Here is a 22,249-nt window from a genome sequence, read left to right on the forward strand (position 1 = left end):
TCCAAGAATGCCTTCCTATTACTGCTTTGACTCCATGGTTCTCAAACTCCAGCACACATCAGACACACTGGGATACCACTCTCAGGTTACTCTTCTCATTCTAAAACAGATGCTCATCATTCTGCCTCCTTAGATTAAGAACCTAAAGTAGCTACCCACACCTACCACGTGAACTGGAAATTGGTTCACCATACCTGTCCAACCAGACAGGAATGATGAGCAAGGCAATTTAAAAACAGTCCAGTATAGCCAGGTGCGGTGGCTCACGCCTGTAATCCCAGCACTTTGGGAGGCAGAGGTGGGTGGATCATGAGGTCAGGAGCTCCAGACCAGCCTGGCCAACACGGTGAAACCCCGTCTCTACTCAAAATACAAAAATTAGCTGGGCATGGTGGCCCACACCTGTAATCCCAACCACTGCGGAGGTTGCAGTGAGCTGAGATCGCGCCACTGCATTCCAGTCTGGCAACAGAGCAAGACTCTGTCTCAAAAAAAAAAAAAAAAAAAATCACTCCAGAATTTTTTTGCAAGAGGCTCATCAGCATAGCATCCCCCTCAAGTATAGCATGATGTAAATAATGAAAAGATTCCCGGACTGGAAATTAGAAGTCAGCCAAGCCATTCTCTAGCCTTGTGACCTTCACAATGTCCCTTAACTTCTCTGAGTCCCTAGCCTCATCTTTGAAGTGCTCTCATTTCACAATGTCTGCAGCAGAAGCAAAGGCAATGGTTATTATGAGTGTGTTTTGTGAACTTTCAAGCCCTATGCAAGTTAACGACCATGTCTAATTCTCCAAAAACTGTGGTGCTCAGCCCACATACTCATATTTCTGCCCTGCTGGAGACATGCCCGAGTGCCTTTCATAATATCTATCTTCAGGGAGGTGACGACTTCTCATGTTTCTAATTCAAAAGATATGTTAATTTAAGGCAGGATGAGTTTTTTAGTCTATTTTAATATATATATATATATATATTAAATGAACACATAACTTATAAAAACTTGGAACTATACTATATCATTATCACTTACATTCCAATTCTTACTTTAGTAATTATAAGGTTGGTTACAAAAAAACTTCATAGTAAATGAGCATCTGGGCTCTGGAATCAGATCCTTTTATTCATTTACTGACTCCCTTTTGCCTCAAGAGAAGTCAAATGTTTCCCACAATATATTGGTTCCACTGAAACTGTGATCCTAGAGAACTAGGCTGCAGCCTCCCAAGGCCATTTTCTATTACTTATCTGGAGGTTTTGTCTCTTTCCTCTAGAAATCATAATTTTTACTCACTTATGTTGGACAGGAAAATAACTGGTGACTTTTTTCTCCTCTTTCCAAATTATCTGAACTCTGCTCACATTACTTTTATAATGAAAAACTGATTTATAAAAATTTTGAAACATAAAAGTAGTATTTTCAATGAGAACAAAGGAAAAGTCTTTTCTCTACCACTTCCCAGTTCTGTAACCTTGAACAACTCACTTTACCTCTATAAGTCTCAGCTTCCTTATCTGTAAGATAGGGATCATTAAGTCTGCAGTTACTACTATATAAAGTAGTTGCAAAGATGGAGGAAGCTCCTGGAATTAAAAGTATAAGCATTTATATATACTGAGGCATTACTACAATTCTCCAGAAGTGTCAACCTGCCCCAACTCCCCTGCTAAGAACCACATATGCACACATACATGGTGACCTGGCAGTTTCTCTGCACTTTGCTCATAATCTGATGATCTTCTACTATGAACACATCTGATTCATGAGAGCTATTGATTAAAAGGTAAAGAAGGGATTTCATTATTTGTGTTACAATAAATAAAAGTCTACAAAACCAATATATAATAATCATATCCCCTCACCCTTCTTCCCTGAAGCAGGTCACAAGACCCTTATCTAAGAGGTGCCCTCCCTGTACCCTGAGGAAAGGAACATCCTTATCTCTGACACCTCGGACTTCCCTGAGTAGGGACTTCACTAGATGAATGCTCCTGGACTTTCCTCTCCCTCCTCCCCTCTTCATTCCTCCTCTGGGAAAGGAATTAATTATCTGATTGGTGAGTTGGAAAGAAACACAGGGCATAAATGGCCCAGCCCCTTTCTTACAGGGAAAGAGGGTGCAGAAAAGTCTATTCTCTCAGTGATACAGTGAGCTATTAGGGCAGGTTCTACTGCCCCACACCGCCCAACCATGACCCTCACAAGGGAGGCCTGCACTGTAGGGCTGAAATTCCATTCAGGGCTGTGTCAAAAAGAAGCCCATTTTTCCACGCATCTAAGCCATAATACATTCTCCAACATAGTCTTTGTGAATAACGAAGCTGAGAATTTGATCTCCATAGGTCTGACTCTTCCATCAATATTTCAACTTAGGCCAAAAAGGAAATTTTTTTCCAAAGTGAGAACTAAACACTTAGAATCTGTATGCACAGAATGATGGGCGGACAAGTTTACTCTTCAGAGACTTTTACTAATTTGTGTGGAAGTATCCAGGGTTATTTTGCAAGCCAATCCAAACCCAAGTCCCCTGCACCTGTGGACTCCAGACCTCCCTGCCCTCAAGAGCTCCACGGCAAGAAGTCTCAGGTCTATTGATTCAGCTGTGTGGAGTCCAGAAGCTCAGAAGCAATTGTGGCTGGACAGCCAGACTACAGAAACTCCTGTTACCATTTCTCATTAGTTATCCAAGGGAGAGGAGGGACCCCATAAGCTCATAGTCTACAGTGGGCTGTGTTAGATGGTGAGACTTCCAAGAAAGTCATTAACCTCTCCACATCTTTGTTTCCTCAGCTGTGAAAAGGATATGAGGATATGACAATATCCACCCAACAGGTATTATTAACATTGCCGCTATGAGCATCAGAAAAGATAAAAATGCAGATGTAAAAGGTAAAAATGCAAATACATAATGCAATAAAAGGAATGCTGTAAATATTACCATCTGTGAAAGAATAATAGTGTGCTCATCCTTCAGACTCAAATGGGGAAGCAGAGTTTTTTTTTTCTTTTCATTTCCAAATAATTTCAGGCTTCCAAAAAGTTGGAAAAATAGGACAGAATTTGTATAACCAGTTCCCCTAGATAACATCTTACATAACACTTTTGAAGGGTGCTGGCAATTATTTTGTAGCATGGCCCTTTGGTCTGTCTGATGTTTCCTCATGATCAGATTCAGGCTACACATTTTGGGCAAGAGTCTGCAGCCACATCACCCTGAACACACCCGATCTTGTCTGATTTTGGAAGCTAAGCAAGGTCAAGCCTGGTTAGTACTTGGACAAGAGACATTTTGGGCAAGAAAACCACAGCAGTGATGCCAAGTTCTCAGTGCATGATATCAGGGCTACGAGCTGCATGCACGTATCTGGTGATGACCGCATAGCTAGGGTGGTCTCTACTGTGAGGTTACTACTGTTCCCTTGGGAGTCACTAAACATCTTCAGGGGAGGTTCTCAAGACTCTGCAGATACCCCGTTTCACAACACACATCGCTCCCTAACTTTAGTGTCCACTGAGTGTTGTTGTCTGTACCCATTACCATTGTGGTTTGTCAAACAGCAATTTTCTGTTCCCATCATTTCTTCTATATTAGTCAGAATGAGTAGGGAAGAGCTCTCCCTCCCACCAATGACATGCTTACCCAGTTGTTTATATACTATGAACACATTCATGTTAATTGGTTCTGTGGGCTATATAACCCATTACAGTCATTGTTTATTTTCTTTCTCAAATTGTCCCGGATTTGGCAATTGGAAGCTCCTTTATGTTGCTCTCGTGTTCTTTCAACAAGCCCTGTCCTTTTTTTCAGCAATTCTTTACTTTCTGGCACAAGATCTTCTAGGTTCATCTTGTACTTTCCCTGCCCTGGCACTGGAATCAGCCAGGAGCCTTGGTTTCTTTTGTTAGAGAATGGCATCAGAACTGAGGCCTTGGGTGCCAGGGGTCTCTGCATCTAGGCCCTAGAAGAGCAGAGTTCTGACCCAGAGCCACCCCATGGTGCTGCAGTGCTTCAGGCTATGTCTACTTTAGTAGATCTATTAATTAACAGAAAGAGTTGGGGTTTGCTCATTTTTTTAAAAAAGCACTTAGTCTACATAACCAAAACATGATATATAAATTCCTTTAAATTATTATACCTTAATGCCCCTTCTTCCTATCCTGATTTGTTAATAAGCACAATTATAATAAGCTGCTTTTCAGAATTGCATTGTTACATATGGTAATACTTTTACATTGCCCAATATGTCTCTAATAAAAATAGCTTATTTTGAAATGGCTTCTTGGCAAACACTGATAACTACTCTGGTTAAGCAACTAAGCCAGATCGTTAGGTGAAGGCTAAATGAATTCGGAAAAAGCAAGAAAGAGTAACATAAGTACAGTGAGAAGGTGGGAGGTATTCCCAAAAACCTGCCTCAGCTTTCCCGAGCTCAGTCAAGGGTTTCTGTTGTCGTAGTTGTTAAACTAAGAGGGATCGTTCCAAGAGGGAATGGTATAGATGTGATAATGGCATGGAAAATACACCTGGCACTCTTCTAACACAAAGGAGGTAAAAGCTAGACTTAACTCTATGTAATAACAGCTGGGCAATCTGTCCTGCATTCTTTTTTTTAATTGTGGTAAAACACACATAGCATAAAATTATCATCTTAGCCATTTTAAAGCACACAGCTCAGTGGTGTTAAGTATACTCACACTGTGTGAACCACACAGGTGTGGTTCATCACTTCAACCTTTAGAACTTTTTCATCTTGCAAAACTGAAACTCTGTACTCATTAAGCAACTCCCTCTATCCTACATTCTTTACTAACCAATCCAAGGGAGAGTCACCCTCTTCTCTCACAAGCCCTTGGCCAACATTTTGCCATAACCTTCATGATTGAGCCATTTGGACACCTCATCCCACTAAACCAGTCTCTGGAACTCAGTCTCCTGAGCAGCCAGAACTCCCTGTGTAATTCTGGGATTTCCCAATGCCAACCTTGATTTGGTAACTAAAGCTACCAACGTTCTGTACCCACACTGGGCTGACATATCTAGGCTTGGTAAGTGAAGTATAAAGACGTCTATGAAAGGTTTTCTCTCCATTCCTTTAATTCTAAGGCCCTAGACCCCTGTTCTGTTTTGATGACTTTCTCAAGTAAATCAAAAAGACACACTTTATCTTAGAGATTGTAAATTGAGTAACCTTGTGTTCAGCCCATTTCCTATGGAAAAACACATATTTGATGAACCAACAACAGGTCTCCCATCTCTAATGAAGAGATGTGGTAAGAGGAGAAAGTAAAGTGATGATAAAGCTCTGGCCAGAGTGCAGTCTTTCTTCACTTTTCCAGCCACCTTAACACAGTTGTTTCAACAACTAGTTTGTAAACAGATTTGAAGTGATGAACATAAAACTGTCAAATGTCTTAAAGTTTGTCACTGGTGCCCTTTAAGGACAATGGCAAGAAATTCTAATTCCAAGAATTTGAGAGTGACAAGGCATTTTAGCTGATCATGTACTTCTCTGGATATGAGGATCCTTTCATGGGAAGATTCTCTCTTGGCTCTTTCAAGGTTGGAGGGAGAATCGAAAGAAACCATGGTTGTCTAAACACTCTGTAAGACTAAACAAGTGAAAGGGATTATAAGCAAGGAGGCAAATGAGTTTCTTAAAGGTGCACCAGCCCAGAAATGAGAAGGTGGAGCATCAAGATGTAATTCCACCACTGCCTGGCTGTGGCACTTGGCTATGTCACTTGACATCTGGGGTGTCTCACTTGTTAAATGGTGACCCGAACTCTCTCCTTGGCTGCCTCACAACTTTGTGTTAAGAAGCAAATAGCTATTTGTGGAATGAGGAGTACCAGGAGTAACATATGAGGTATGGCACTATCATTTTCTGTTCAGACTAACTCCATAAGAGCCGCACTTCTTATCCACATCCAAGCTTCCTCCACTTTGCAAGTGTCATTTTAGGCTGCTTCCCATTATGTTTATTCTTTGATACATGCATTAGAGGACCTATTAATTAAAAGGCAGAGTGAGAAAGTCTATTATTTAGTTTTTAAAAAGAAAAAGATTATGAAAACTGCAAATGTGAGTACAGATTGAGCAACCCTAATCTGAAAATCCAAAATCGAAATGCTCCAAAATCTGAAACTTTTTGAGCCCCCACAGGACACTCAAAAAAAAAAAAAATGCTCACTAGAGTATTTTGGATCTTTGGATTAGGGATGCCCACCCTGTGCTATCATGAAAACACTTCTCAATTATTTCTTATATTTCACCCCATTTCTTCTTTTATATAACTTTAACCTCTTCCTCTCTTTGACTCCTTCCCATCTCAGAAATATACACAAATCTCATTCATTTCTATTTAAGGTAAAATCAGCAAGAAAGATAACTCCCTCAATCTTGCTTTCTCTCCTGACACACCCTTCTCCCACTCCTTCTATTCATAGGCAAGAGCTTCAGAAAACCACTGATGCTCACTCTCCCTACTTCCCCACCTCCCACTGACCTTTAGCCATGCCGCCTGACTCCTGCCTCAACTTCCCTAAAACCTTATGAGCTAAAGGTCTCCAATGACCTAACTATGAAATGCAAAGGATACTTTTCCACCTGTATCCATGAAGACCTCTTTGCCACACCTGGCTCTGCTGACTGCATTCCAGAACTCACCCCTCCCCCAAGTCCCTTGCCTGTCCTGTGGCCACCAACTCGTAGAGTCTTCCTCTCTCACACATCTATGTAGCTCTTGTTTGAACTGTCATTGTCTCAGCCATCCTTCAATGTTCTGTGTTCCCGAAAGGTTCCTTCCTCCATTCTCTTCTCTTTTGTTATGTCTCTCTGGGAAATACAGGTGTGGTTCATCACTTCAACAACTACGTGCATGCTAAAGACTTCAGTCTACAGATGCAGCTTGTTGCTGCCTGTGCATGTCATGCCCTTATTTATTATTGCTTTCACTAATTTTTATTTATTTTATTATAGCTTTCAAACTCAGCATTATAAATGTTGACACAGTAGTTACTTAGGAAACTATCGAACGAGTTAGAGGATAACTATGAAGGAAGAGCACTTCTTTTTTAAGAAAACACAAAATTCCATGAGCAGGGACATACACAGTAAAAAAGGATATGGAAAACAAATGCCTTAAGATCCTTAGAGGTTATTTTCACTTCATCTCCATTCTGTAACCTCTTCTATATATTGCAAGGGTAGAATCCTAAGACAAACTACCAAACCCATGAGTATAAAGAACACATGCATAGCTGAAATTTCAAATGCAAAATCCAAAATGCTAAGGATCTGCTGTATAATTTTAGAAGTTTAATAAACCTCTAAGGATGGATGAAAACTACCTTCTCATGTACTAAAACAGCTTTAACAGAGCTGCCTTAATAACTCATAAAAAAAAACCTTCATGTTCAAAGAGAGAATCTGTTAATTCTAAAATGATCTGGAAAGGAACAAAAATTAACCAAGTATGATATCACAGAAAAATATCTAATGGAAGGGGAAAATATCATGATATATTAAACTTTAAAAAGTAGATTACTGAACAGTATACTTAATATGATTCCAATTAAGAAAAAAATTTAATATCTCTATATATAAGGAGAAAAAGAATACACACAAAAATAATCAGGATTACAGTAATACATATTTCATTCTCTTTGGGCTTTCTATAGCTCTGAATTTTCTACAATGAACACTTCTTAAAATGTATTTTTAAACCAAGATTATGTGAAAAATATAAGAAAGAGAAATAATCATAACATTTGATGAAAAAATCTATTATGGTTACAACTGTATCAAGAAGCACATGCCTAGGAAAAAGACTTGAAGGAAATACACCAAAATTCTGTGTTCAAGTGGTCATCATTATGGTTGTTTCTCCTTTCCTCCATTTTCCCCAATGTTTGGCAGTGGGATTTATTATTTTATAATAAAAATAACTGCTAAAAATATTTCAAGATAAAAACGACTTGAAAGGGAGTTGTGCTGCCCCAAAGTTGAATTTCGTTTTGCTTTCATGTAACAGTGCCACCTGTTCACTGAGTCCCTGAGCAGCCACCGTGTCTCCTTCCCTGATTTATAAAATGGGCACTCTACTTGCCTAGGCCTCTCCTGACCTCACTAGTTTGTCAAACGCAATGCACTATGCAAATATCAGTATTATATTCCTTCAAGGGTGGGACTGTCCTCCCCTCTTCCCCCAGGAATGCCCACAACCCTTCCTGACCTGCTCACAGTAGATGCTCCGCGCTGTCTGGGCGCCTGTTGTGTATCACATGATGCAAAGTGAAGGCTGCTTGTTGCCATATCTGAGTGAGAAGATCTGTTAATTAAAAAGGCAGAGTGAGGTTTTTTATTTCTTTATCCTATGAGAAAAGTCTACACCAGTGCAATTACACAACACAAGGCTTCCAATTATTTTTATACATCTTACCTCCATTTCTTACCAATTTTAAAAATCAAGTAACAAAAATCTACTGTTATGTGTCAAACATTCCTGAAATACAGACCTAATAACCTTATATTTTCATTCTAGTACACAAAAAATAAGTTAACTGAAATTACTCCACAGGTCTCCACCCAAAGATAGGATTGTATCTTGTATATATCCTTCCAGGTTTTTTCCCAAGTAAATCTATACATATTTTAATAAAACTTTATTAAAGATATTTATTATAATGGGTTATGCTATACAGTATAATGGATTATATATAGGAATTATTCTGAATCTTTTCTTCTCAATAAATCCAGAGTTGCTTTATCATAACATCTGCAACATTCTGCTGACTGGAAATAATGATAATTTGTTACCTGTCCCTCATTTTCAGGCATGTAGGTTACTCCCAAAGTTTTGGCATTACAAACTACTGTAATAAGCCCCTTTACTCACTTGCCTAATTATTTCCAAAAAATACATTCCTGAAGGCAACGGTGCTTATTTTGTAAGGTACTTTATTTTTAATAAACTGTCTAATTTCCCACTAAATACACACCACAGAAAGCTGAAGTAACATAAAGAAGGTAAGGATCAATCTGCCTTGCAGAATCTTAGGCCAGTTTATTGACCCAAAGATATCTGACAGGCACACAATGGGGGCAGGTCCACTGAGAGAAGGAAACTTCCAGAAAGAGTTTAAGAGTAAGTCCTAAACCAAACACCGCATGTTCTCACTCATAGGTGGGAACTGAACAATGAGAACTCATGGACACAGGAAGGGGAACATCACACTCCGGGGACTGTTGTGGGGTTGGGGGAGGGGGGAGGGATAGCATTAGGAGATATACCTAATGCTAAATGACGAGTTAATGGGTGCAGGAAATCAACATGGCACATGGATACATATGTAACAAACCTGCACATTGTGCACATGTACCCTAAAACCTGAAGTATAATAATAAAAAAAAAAAAAGTAAGTCCTGCCATGTATTACAATAGAATTGCCAATCTCCTTCCATTTCCACTCACCTTAACAGTACACATCTCACAGAGAAGAGCTAGAGTCATTAAAAAAAGAGGTAAAGTCATTAAAAAAAGAGGTAGAGTCATTACAAAAAGAGAAGATTTGTGTGTGTGTGTTTTTTGTTGTTTTTTGTTTTTGTTTTTGTTTTTGTTTAATTCTAAGATGTACAATGGGTGCAGTGGCTCACGCCTGTAATCTCAGCACTTTGGGGAGGCCGAGGCGGGGGGATCACCTGAGGTCAGGAGTTCGAGACCAGCCTGGCCAACATGGTGAAACTCTGTCTCTACTAAAAATACAAAAATTAGCCAGGTATCGTGGCGCATGCCTGCAATCCCAGCTACTCAGGAGGCTGAGGCAGGGAGAATCACTTGAACCCAGGAGGTGGAGGTTGCGGTGAGGCAAGATCGCGCCATTGCACTCCAGCCTGGGCGACAAGAGCGAAATTCCATCTCAAAAAATAAAAAAAAAAGTACAGTGTCCTCAATTAAGTGGAGTTTTGTTTTTTGGTTTTTTTTTCCCCCATTGGAAGTTCAGACTTCCCAATGCACTCTAATATTTTACACTAGACATTCATTTTTATCTTGGACATATCAAGTTCCCTAAATTTTTCACATCATGTAGGGGAAAACTGAACTTGTTCTTACAAGGGTGGTTAGGTGTGGGTGGTGGGAGGGAAGAAAACTCCACAGGTAAGGGAAAATGTCATTAGAAGACAAGTTATTTCCATCACAAAAACTTCTTATTATGAGAATACAGGTACCACTTCCATAAATAGGACTCTGGGCAGTGACCATCAGCTCCGTTTACAAGCAGGGAAAAAGGAAGTGACTGACTGAAAAGGCTATCTACCCATTTGGACCATTCTTGCCCATCTGTTCACTTACAGACTCATTTTCAAGGGCTAGAAACACACAGTCTCTGAAACGTATTGTTAAAATATCCCCTTTTCACATTTGCCTTTAGCTTTAATGAAAGTCTTCCCAATATTGAAATTTTTACTTAGTCATAACTATCACTCTTTTCTTTAACATTTTGGATTTTGAGGGCACACTTAGAAAAACCTTCCCTCTACAAAGATTATATAACATAGTTTTAGCTGTGTTTTACTTTTTAATATGTAATTTGTTTATTCGTTTATAATTTAAATAGATGGTACAAGATAGTGCTGTGTAATTTTTTTGCCTAATCTTTTGCCATGTTTCCCAAGATTGTTTTTAAAAAACCACATCTTTTCCCTCAATGATTTGACATGCCATATATAACACACTAGATATAAACAATAATTTGGTGTGCCAGGTAAATATTATATGTTTCAAAGTGCTAAAATAATTGGGACTGGGCATGGTGGCTCACGCCTGTAATTCCAGCACTTTGGGAGGTAGAGGCAGGCAGATCACTTGAGTTCAGGAGTTTGAGGCCAGCCTGGCCAACATTGTGAAACCCCATCTCTACTAAAAATACAAAAATTAGCCAGGCGTGGTGGCGGGTGCCTGCAATCCCAGCTACTCGGGAGGCTGAGAGAGAATTGCTTGAACCCGGGAGGTGGAGGTTGCAGTGAGCCAAGATTGCACCACTGCATTCCAGCCTGGGTGACAAGAGTGACACTCCATCTCAAAAAATAAAAATAGTAATAATGAATTGGGAGGCCATTCAGCAAAGATGGTTCCTATACAAGCAAATGGAAACTCAACTCAATGTAAACAGTAAAAACAAAACTTAAGCTCAGCCAATCAGAAACCGCCAACTCACCTCTAACTAGGAACTTCCCACTTGTTCCAGTCAAATATTTTCTTTGTCTTGCTTCTTTAAATACTTCATAAGTTTCCCCCTCCCACTCCTTAGGTAGAACACTGAACTGCTTGTGTTCTAATGATATTCAATTCAGGAATCACTTATGCTCAAACTAGTTAAAATATTACTGTGCCTAAATTAATCTGTTAATAAAAGCTAAAATTATTGTATCTTTACCTGGCACAACAGACTTGACTTTAGCAGAATATAATAATTATTAAATAATATTACATTTTATTCATCTTTTCTGAGGTATAAAAGATTAGATTTAGATTCTTCTAGTCCTTTATGTTTGTATACACATGTACATGAAGTCATAGAAATTCTATAGTATTTCTAGATTTATGTTAATATCACAATAAGCATATAATGCCACAAACTAATTTTTTTATTAAACAGGATTTTTTTAGATATAGACATAACTCATTTATTCAAAGTACCGTCTAGTGTTTTAAGAATGCATTTTCTCATTTTGTTAATAAGAAATGCTTCAAATACATAAAGTAGAGAAAATACTATTGCAAACACACAAATATAATCTAGAATACATTTTGTGTACAGTCTGAGCTACATTTAATTCTTTCCTACATGGATAAGCAAAAAATAACTCATCTACTTGTTATAATAGCTTGGAAACAAGGCAAAAGGAAGACTGCATGTCCTCTCAAGCTCACCTTGGAGCACTGTCTGACAGGCCCACCCAAGGAACATTTAATTCCCTAGGGAGTATATATCTTGTTTGGCTTGCTATTTACTATTAAAACCTATACTCTGTAAAATTATGTTAACTTGTAGATTTTTTAATCTGGTAGATATGCAAATAATTTCTGTGTGGTACGATTATGGTTTTATTACCTTGCCGGAGGTTAACCAGTGTTGTGCATAACAAACCTTATTTCAACACTTTTTCTTTCCTCCGTTCTCCAAATGCTGTTACCAGTTTTATCATCTTGCTGATTTCCTCACTGACATGTGTTGATTCCATAATTATGATACTTTGACATACTGGATTATTCTGCAATCTCTTTTTTTTTTTTTTTTTTGAGACGGAGTCTTGCTCTGTCACCCAGGCTGGAGTGCAGTGGCGCGATCTCGGCTCACTGCAAGCTCCACCTCCCAGGTTCACGTCATTCTCCTGCCTCAGCATCTCCGAGTAGCTGGGACTACAGGCGCCTGCCACCACGCCTGGCTAATTTTTTTGTATTTTTAGTAGAGACGGGGTTTCACCGTGGTCTCGATCTCCTGACATCGTGATCCGCCCGCCTCGGCCTCCCAAAGTGCTGGGATTACAAGCGTGAGCCACCGCGCCCGGCCTCTGCAATCTCTTACACACAGCAATTTTCCATACGTGCTCAGGTCTGTTTCTGGGCATTCTTCTGTTCCATCACATATTTGCCTCTCTCTGCACTAGTCACACCATTTTTATTACCATGGCTTTCTGAGACCTGTAAGCCAAATGGGGCAAGTTTTCTACTTCATTAAATACTCTTTTTGTGGGGTTGCTATTATTACACCTACATTCTTGTTGATGAATTTCAGAGTTAGTCATTATAACATTACAAGCAAGTCCTGCTGGAGTTTTGACTGGGAATTTATTACATTATTAGGAAATCTACAGAGAATTGTTGTCTTTATAACATTGCATCTTCACATCTTTACACATTTATTCAGGTCTTCTCTTATTTCCTTCAATAAAGGCTTTTAATATCTGAACACTGCACTGATATGCATGTACCCTTGCAAAAGAGCCATGCTAAATCTTTATACTGGGGGCTACGAAAAATAACACAACAAACTTCAATTACAGCTATTAGTACATTGGAATATAGGCCCTTATTTCGCCCTGTTTTAACAGCTCTAACTTATAAGTTTTTAAACAGCTTTATTGAGACATAATTCACAGACCATAAAATTCACCCAATTAATGTTTACAATCAATGGTTTTTAGTATACTCACAGACTATCACCACAATCTAATTTTATAACATTTTGTCACCAAAATGTATCCATATATTAGCAGTCATTCCTCATTCTCCACTCCACCTCCTCTAGTCCCAAACAACCACTAATCTACTTTCTGTGTCTATAGATTTGCCCATTCTGGACATTTCATATCAATGGAATCATAAAAAGTGTGGCCTTTATGCTTGGCTTTTTCAGTTAGCATGTTTTTAAGATTCATTCATGTGGTAGCATGTAACAGTACTTTATGCCTTTTTATTGCCTAATATTATTCCATTGTATAGCTATACCACATTTTGTTAATCATTTGTTGATAATATATTAATAATTTGCATTTTGTGGCCATTACGAATTCATGTACAAGTTCTTGGCCACGCACAGTGGCTCACTCCTGTAATCCCAGCAGGACTTTGGGAGGCCGAGGCGGACAGATCACTTGAGGTCAGGAGTTCAAGACCAGCCTGGACAACATGGCAAAACTCCATCTCTACTAAAAATACAAAAATTAGCCAGGCATGGTGGTGCGCATCTGTAATCCCAACTACTTGGGAGGCCGAGGCAGGAGAATTGCTTGAACCCGGGAGGCGGAGGTTGCAGTGCGCCGAGACTGTGCCACTGCACTCCAGCCTGGGTGACAGAGTGAGAATCCATCTCAGAAAAAAAAAAAAAAAAAACAACTTATTGTGTGGACATGTATTTTCATTTCCCTTAATTATATATCTAGCATTGCTATGGAATGCTAAATTATGGTATGTGGAATTGCTACATTATGTGGTAACTCTACGTTTGACATTTTGAAGAACTACTAGACTGTTTTCCAAAGTGGCTGTGTGATTTTTCTGATTTTTTTAATTTTTATTTTTTGTAGAAATGGTGCCTTGCCATCTTGCCCTGGCTGGTCTTGAACTCCTAGGCTCAAGCAATCCTCCTACCCCAGCCTCCCAGAGTGCTTGGATTACCAGCATGAGCCACCACGCCTGGCCAGCTTTGTGATTTTATATTCCCACCAGTAATGTACTAGAGTCCCAATTTCTTAACAGCTTGGCCAATACTTGTTTTTGTCCATGAGATATGGGGGTATCTCATTGTGGTTTTTGGTGTGCATTTGCTTAATGACTAATAATGTTGAGAATCTTTTTAAGCACTTAATGGCCAATTGTATATCTTCTTTGGAGTAATGTCTATTCAGATTATTTTCCCATTAATTGAGTTACTTATCTTTTTATTATTCACTTGAATACTGCTCTAATTTTAATCACTAGGTAGAGCTATTTTCGAGTGTAAAGCTTACAGCTATCTTTGTTTATACTTTTTCTCTCAATCAAATCATAGATAGCAGAGCCAATTCAAATTTAACTTCCCCAATAAATCCAACACAATATGCTATGTTCCTGCGCAATGAGATAAAAGCTAGTCCATATTTAAAACTAAAATAAAATTTCAAAAATGAATAAAAATATGTCCTTCAAGCTTTTCCATCAACGTTAAAATATCTCCTTAGGGGAGAAAAGGAATGAGTGTAGATAGGCCAACTGATGTGCTCTGGAAGCCACCATCTTTGTAATCTAGAGTCGAAATGGTATCCATCAAGCCAGTGCAGCCCCCTCAACTCCTGCAGAGACCTTGGCACATCTCACCAGGAGCTCCCCCGAGTCACCCCCACCAGGGCTGGAGCTTGAGCTCATCATGGGATACTCATGGGCAAGCTGGGGAATCCGGTTCTGCCCAGCTATGTCCCCCCTTCCCAACCTGAACAGGAACCTCAAGGCACCAGGCACTCCTCTGTCCAGCTCATCACCTGAAACAACAGAGGGCACATCACAGTAAATAAAAGTCAAGTACACACCCATCTGCTTGTGCGGCAACTGGCTCTTACCCATAAGTGCCACCTACTGGCCTCCAAGTCAAACTGCACAGACCAATATAAAACCTGCGGACAGAATCGCGCAGGGCCTTAGAAGCAAACCCAAAAGACCCTACCCAACATACTTACGCTATAGTTACACTCCTAGAAGCGGTGGAAACGGGAGTTGGGGGGGAAGCCCATCTAAATGAAAATAAATTCAAAAAGAAAAAGCAGTAGCCTCTAGATGAGAAGAAACCAACATAAAAATTCTGGCACCATGAAAAATCTAAATGTTGTGACATCACCAAAGGGTCACACTAGCTGTCAAGCAACAGACCCTAACCAAATAAAAACTCAGAAACGGCAGATAAATAATTCAGAGTATGGACTGCAAGCAAGCTCAATGAGATCCAAGATAAGGTTGAAAACTCAACACAATGAAACCATGAAAGTAATCCAAGAAATGAAGGAAGAGACTAATATCCTTTAAAAAACAAAAACAAAACAAAACAAAACAAAAAGACACAACTTCTGGAAATGAAAAATTCACTTAAGAAATTTCAAAATACAGTTGAAAGTTTTAACAATAGACGGGACCAGGCAGAAGAAAGAATTTCAGAGGTTAAAGACCTCCAATTCATATCACCAACTAATAATTTTTTAAAAAATAGCTTGAAGACCAATCTTTCAAATTAACCCAAACAAAAATAAAGAAAAAAGAATTTTTAAAAATGAACAAAGCATTTCAGACATACAGGATTGTGTAAAGCAACCAAACCTATGGCTTATAGGGATTCCTGAGAAGGAAGAAGAAAAAGTAAGCAACCTGGAAAATATATTTGAGGGAATAATTCAGGAAACTCCCTAATCTTTCTAGAGAGGTAAACATGCAGATATAAGACATTCAGAGAACACCTGCAAGACACTATGCAAGATGAACTTCACCAAGGCATATAGTCATCAGATTATCCAAGGTCAACACTAAAGAAAAAATTTTAAAGGCAACTAGAGAGAAGGGTCAAATCACCTACAAAGGAAAACCCATCAGACTAACAGCAAACTTCTTAGCAGAAACCCTACAAACCAGAAGAGATTGGGGTCTATTTTTAGCATCCTTAAAGAAAAAAAAAAATGCCAGCCAAGAATTTCACATCCTGCCAAACTAAGCTTCATCAATGAAGAGAAATAAAATATTTTCTAGATAAGCAAATACTAAGGGCATCTGTCACCACAAGACCTATCTTACAAGAAATGCTGAAGGGAATTCTAAACATGGAAATGAAAGGACAATACTCACCATCACAAAAGAACACATAAGTGCAAAGCTCACAGATCTTATAAAACAATTACACAACTGAAACTCCAAAACAACTAGCTAACAACACTATGACCGGAATAAAACCTCACATATCAACACTAACCTAAATGTAAATGACCTAAATAATAATTTTTGGTTCTTACAAAAGTGCTTTTTTTCTGTAGACAGTTGTTAAGTTGGTCTCCCTGCAGGGGCGATGATCAGTGGAGCCTTATATTCTGCTATCTTGCTCTGCCCCTTAATGAGTAGGGTCTGAATCATGCTTTGTATTTTATATGAAAATGTACTTTTATTCTTTTCAACTGTTCTCCTTTGCTCTGGAACTTTCATCCCCATTGAGGACAGAAAAGCACATTAAGCAGTCAATTAAAAATTACATCATCTGTTCAAATTTCCAGCAGTCAAGTATTTTCTCATACCAGAGTGGGATGAAATTGGAAATCAACTCCAAGAAGAACTCTCAAAACTATACAAGTACATGGAACCTAAACACCTTGCTCCTGAACAACTCTTGGGTAAACAATGAAATTAAGGCAGAAATAAAAAAATTATTTTAAATGAATGAAAACAAAGACACAACATACTAAAACCTCTGGTACACAGCAAAAGCAGTGCTAAGAGGAAAGTTTATAGCATTAATTAAACGCCTACATCAAAAAGACAGAAAGACCTCAAATTAACAACCTAACATCACAACTCAAGGAACTAGAAAAACAAGAACAAACCAACCCAAAGCTAGCAGAAGAAAAGAAACAACAAAGATCAGAACAAAACTAAATGAGATTAAGACCAAAAAAAAAAAAGGCAAGGAATCAATAAACTGGCTGGGCACAGTGGCTCATGCCTGTAATCCCAGCACTTTGGGAGGCCCAGGTGGGTGGATCACCTGATGTCAGGAGTTTGAGACCAGCCTGGCCAACATGGCGAAACACCATCTCTATTAACAATACAAAAATTAGTGGGGCATGGTGGTGCATGCCTGTAGTCCCAGCTACTTGGGAGGCTGAGGCAGGAGAATTACTTGAACCCAGGAGGCGGAGGTTGCAGTGAGCCAAGATCATGCCACTGTATTCTAGCCTGAGCAACAAAGCAAGACTCCATCTCAAAAAAGAACAGAATCAATGAACCGAAAAGTCGGTTCAAGAGGATAAACCAACTGGCAGACCATTAGCTAGACTAACCAAGAAAATAAAAGAGAAGATTCAAATAAGCATAATAAATAATGATAAAGGTGATATTACAACCAATACCACAGAAATACAAATGATCATAAGAGACTCCTATGAACTCGTTTATGCACACAAACTAGAAAACCTAGGGGAAATGGATAAATTCCTGAAAACAAACTCCCAAGATTGAAACAGAAAGAAAAAGAAATCCCAAGCAGACCAATAAAAAGTAATGAAATTAAACTAGTAATAAAAAATCTTCTGGCAAAAAAAAAAAAAAAAAAAAAAAAGCAGCTCAGGACCAGATGCATTCACAGCCAAAGTTTACCAGACATATGAAGACAAGCTACTACCAATCTTAGTGAAACTATTACAAAAAATTTGAGGAGGTACAATCACTGCATAACACCTTCTATGAATCCAGTATCACCTTGATACTAAAATCAGACAAGGACACAACAAAAAGAGAAAACTGCCAACCAATATCCCTGATGAACACAGATGCAAAAATCCTCCACAAAATACTAGCAAACTGAATCCAACACACATCAAAAATACAATTCATCACAATCAAGTGAGCTTTATTCCAGGTATGCAAGGATGGTTCAACATATGCAAATCAAAAAACTAAAAACAAAAACCATATGATCATCTCAATAGATACAGAAAAAACAATTGATAAAATCCAACATGCCTTCCTGATAAAAACCTTCAACAAACCAGGCATCAAAGGAACATATCTCAAAATAATAAGAGCCATATATGACAAACCCACAGCCAACATCAAATTGAATTGGGAAAAGTTGAAACATTTCCCCTAAGGACTGAAACAAATGAGGACACCCACTTTCACCAGTCTTATTCAACATAATACTGGAAGTCCAAGCCAAAGAAATCAGGCAAGAGAAAGATATAAAAGGCATCCAAATTGGAAAAAAGGAAGTCAAATTATCTTTGTTCATTGATGACATAATCATATACCTAGAAAGCCCCAAAGATGCCTCCCAAAAGACAGAAAACCCCAAAGACTCTTCCAAAAGACTCCTAGACTTGATAAACAACTTCGGTAAAGTCAAGATACAAAATCAACGTACAAAAATCGTAGCATTTCTATATACCAATTATGTTCAAGCTGAGAACCAAATCAAGAACTGAATCCCATTTATGTTAGCCACAACAAAAATCCTTGGAATACATTTAACCAAGGAGGTAAAAGATCTCTACAAGGAGAACAACAAAACACTGATGAACGAAATCACAGATCATACAAACAAATGGAAAAAACGTCCCATGCAAATGGACTGGAAGAATCAGTATCATTAAAATGACCATATTGGCTGGGCGTGGTGCCTCATGCCTGTAATCCCAGCACTTTTGGAGGCTGAGACAGGCTGATCACTTGAGCTCAGAAGTTTAAGACCAGCCTGGGCAACACGGCAAAACCCTGTCTCTACAAAAAATACGAAAACTATCTGGGCGTGGTATCACATGCCTGTAGTCCTAGCAACTAAAGAGGCTTAAGTGGAAGGATCACTTGAGTCTGGGAGGCATAGGTTGCAGGGAGCCAAGATCGCACCACTGCACTCAGCCCAGGCGACAGAGTGAGACCCTGTCTCAAAAATAAGAAAGTATTTGCAGACTATGCCTCTGACAAAAGACTAACATCCAGAATCTAGAAGGAACTCAAACAACTCAACAAGAAAGAAACAAACAACACCATAAAAACTGGGCAAAAGGCCTGAACAGATATTTCTTAAATAAAATAATACAAGAGGCCAACAAACACATGGAAAAAAAATGCTCAACATCACTAATCATCAGAGAAACACAAATTAAAACCACAATGAGATATCATCTTATACCAGTCAGAATGGCTATTATTAAAAAATCAAAAAACAACAGATGTTGGATTACCTGTGGAGAACACTTGTACACTTGTACACTGTTGGTGGGAACAAACATTGCTTCAACCTCTATGGAAAACAGTATGAAGATATCTCAAGGAGCTAAAAATAGTGCTACCATTCAAGACAGCAATCCCACTACCTGGTATCTACCCAAAGGAAAAGAAATCATTATATAAAAAAAGATACCTGCACTCATATGTTTGTCACAGCACTATTCACAATAGCAAACTCATAGAACCAACCTAGGTGTCCATCAATGGTTGACTGGATAAAGAAAATGTGGAATATATACACAATGGAATACTATGTAGCCATAAAAAGGAATGAAATCATCTTTGCGGCAACTTGAATGGTGCTAGAAGCCATTATCCTAGGTGAAATAAGTCAGAAGCAGAAAATCAAATACCACAGGTTCTCACTTCTGAAAGCTAAACAATAGGTACAAATGCAAATAAAGATGGAAATAACAGACACTTGGCACTCCAAGAGGGGAGGATGGAGGTGAAGGTTGAAAAATTACCTTTTAGATGCAATGTTCAATATTTGCATGATGAGTACACTAGAAGCTCAATCCCCACCGTTATGCAATATACCCATGTAACAGACATGCACATGTACCTTCAAATCTAAAACTTTAAAAATAAAAAATGGTATCCACTAGAATTATGAAATGCAGGACTCTGACACACCACTGGAAATCTATTGCTTAATAGTATTGGCTACATAGACAACATTTGTCTTTCTTACTAAAAAAAAACTGCTTGCCAGACCAAATTCTACCCAAGGATGATTCCTCAAAGAGCTGTGCTCATGGCCAATGATCAGAGGAAGGAGGAAGTGCTGCTGCTGACAATGAGAAAGCAAGAAGAGCCCAAAAATAAAAAGATACTCCCCAAGTATCATTTTACTGCCAACTCCAATCCCATTTTGCCAGGCCTGTCACCAGTGCTTTCAGAATCAAAGGAATATACTTTCAACTTTTTCTCTCCGCTCTGGCCCTGTTCCTTAAGAAGGAAAAACTAAACAGCTGAAAAAGGCCAAAGGGCAAGCACCAACAAAGGATATAACTGTTCTATTAAATGAGAAACTGGCGAATAGATAAACTAGATAAACTTCTCCCTAAATAATCTATGCTTAGACTTCTTACAAGGCCTTCCTCAATCAAAACTGTGACCCTTAGTATTATCTGTAGGGCGTGGGTAATCTTTAGATTCTTTGTACTTTTCTATGTATTTTTTTTCAATTTTTTTCAAAAATGATAATGCACTATTTTAACAATCATGAAAAAAGTTAAGCATATATTTTGAGTAATTTAAGTCTATATTCATGAAGGGAATATTCAAATATTAATTTAAGGAAACACCCTCTGATCATCCCTTTTTATCACACATAACTCAAAATAGTTATCCTAAGAAATACGCAAGAACAGTATAATTTATTATTTTTAGCCCTCTCCACATGAAGAAGTCAGAATACATCACTACTCAATGTGTTTCTCATGTTATTTTAGACCTTTTAGAAGTCTTCCAAGCTTTCACTACTTTAAAAAAGTCAGTTCTTGAATGTGGTTTTTCTAATTTTATCTTTTCTATTTCCTGCACTGATAACATGCTTCAATAGGTCTACTATTATATTCCTGAACTGCTTTCAAACTTATTACTTTATGCATATTTACCATCTCAATCTGGTCCTTAATGCATCTACCTTTGCTAAAAACAAACAATGATTCATGCCTTATTGAAGGAATCAGCCCTCACAGGAAGCTAAGAGATGGCGCTCTCACAAGTTCTCTAATACCAAGCCTTGTTTCCCATCTTTGGCAGATGAGAAAAATGTAGCACATGAGGGCCGTGTGAATGTGATATTTGCCAAGTGTCCCTTAGCTCTGTATGGAAAAGGGGGAATGACAAGCTCATTCAAATAGATGGATTCATAACTGTTTGAACAGCTTCTCTCAAAAGGTACTTCCCTTTATCATGTGTTTTACATGTGTATCAGAAACTGGGATTAAAACAGAGAATGCAAGGATAAAAAAAAAAAAACTCTGCAAAACAATGAAACTGGGAAAGATGGCAGTGAATGAACCATACTTTAAAAAGATAATGCTCTAAGTGGATGACTTATATTTAGTAAACTAAAATTTAATTTTTATCCATAAACATTTAGGAATGCCATATTCCAGGCATGGTATCAGATGTTAAAGCACACAAAATAATAGCATGCTTGCTCTCAAAGATGATACCTGACTGAGAATAAATTATAAATTCCTGAATTTATAAATTATAAAATCTAACTGAATAAAAACAGGATAAAAGAGATGTGACTTAAAAACACGGTAAAAAGTTGTGAATTATTTTAAATGAATTTATGAACACAACAGAATATGAATCCTGATACAACTTAAGCTGTATTAAGAAAATTATAGCATCTAGAATGAGGAAAACAGCAATCTTTCCTAAGTTTCTTTTAATTAACTCTTTTTGTTTTTTTTTTTTTTTGGAGACAGAGTCTAGTTCTGTCACCCAGGCTGGAGTGCAGTAGTGGGATCTCAGCTCACTGCAATCTCTGCCTCCTGGGTTCAAGCAATTCTCCTGTCTCAGCCTCCTGAGTAGCTGGGACTACAGGCACACGCCACCACCACACCTGGCTAATTTTTTTTTTTTTTTAGTAGAAACGGAGTTTCATCATATTGGTCACGCTGGTCTCAAACTCCTGACCTCAGGTGATCCACCTGCCTCGACCTCCCAAAGTGCTGGGATTACAGGCATGAGCCACCGCACCCAGCCT

The 22,249-nt window shown here is 38.4% G+C and overlaps 1 protein-coding gene across 4 annotated transcripts in view; it reads right to left on the bottom strand.

Annotated features, from left to right (window-relative positions):
- The window catches only part of TTC39B (tetratricopeptide repeat domain 39B), a 131,979-nt gene that overhangs the window by 47,722 nt on the left and 62,008 nt on the right, over window positions 1-22,249 (bottom strand). For all 4 annotated transcript variants that reach the window (XM_012500614.2, XM_030816455.1, XM_030816465.1 and 1 more), the window contains one exon: window positions 8,236-8,331. In XM_012500614.2, coding sequence (XP_012356068.1) covers window positions 8,236-8,331 — 96 coding nt within the window. The remainder of the gene's footprint in view (window positions 1-8,235; window positions 8,332-22,249) is intronic.

Source organism: Nomascus leucogenys, chromosome 1a, assembly GCF_006542625.1.
Source record: "Nomascus leucogenys isolate Asia chromosome 1a, Asia_NLE_v1, whole genome shotgun sequence".
In the NCBI taxonomy this organism is placed as follows: domain Eukaryota; kingdom Metazoa; phylum Chordata; class Mammalia; order Primates; family Hylobatidae; genus Nomascus; species Nomascus leucogenys.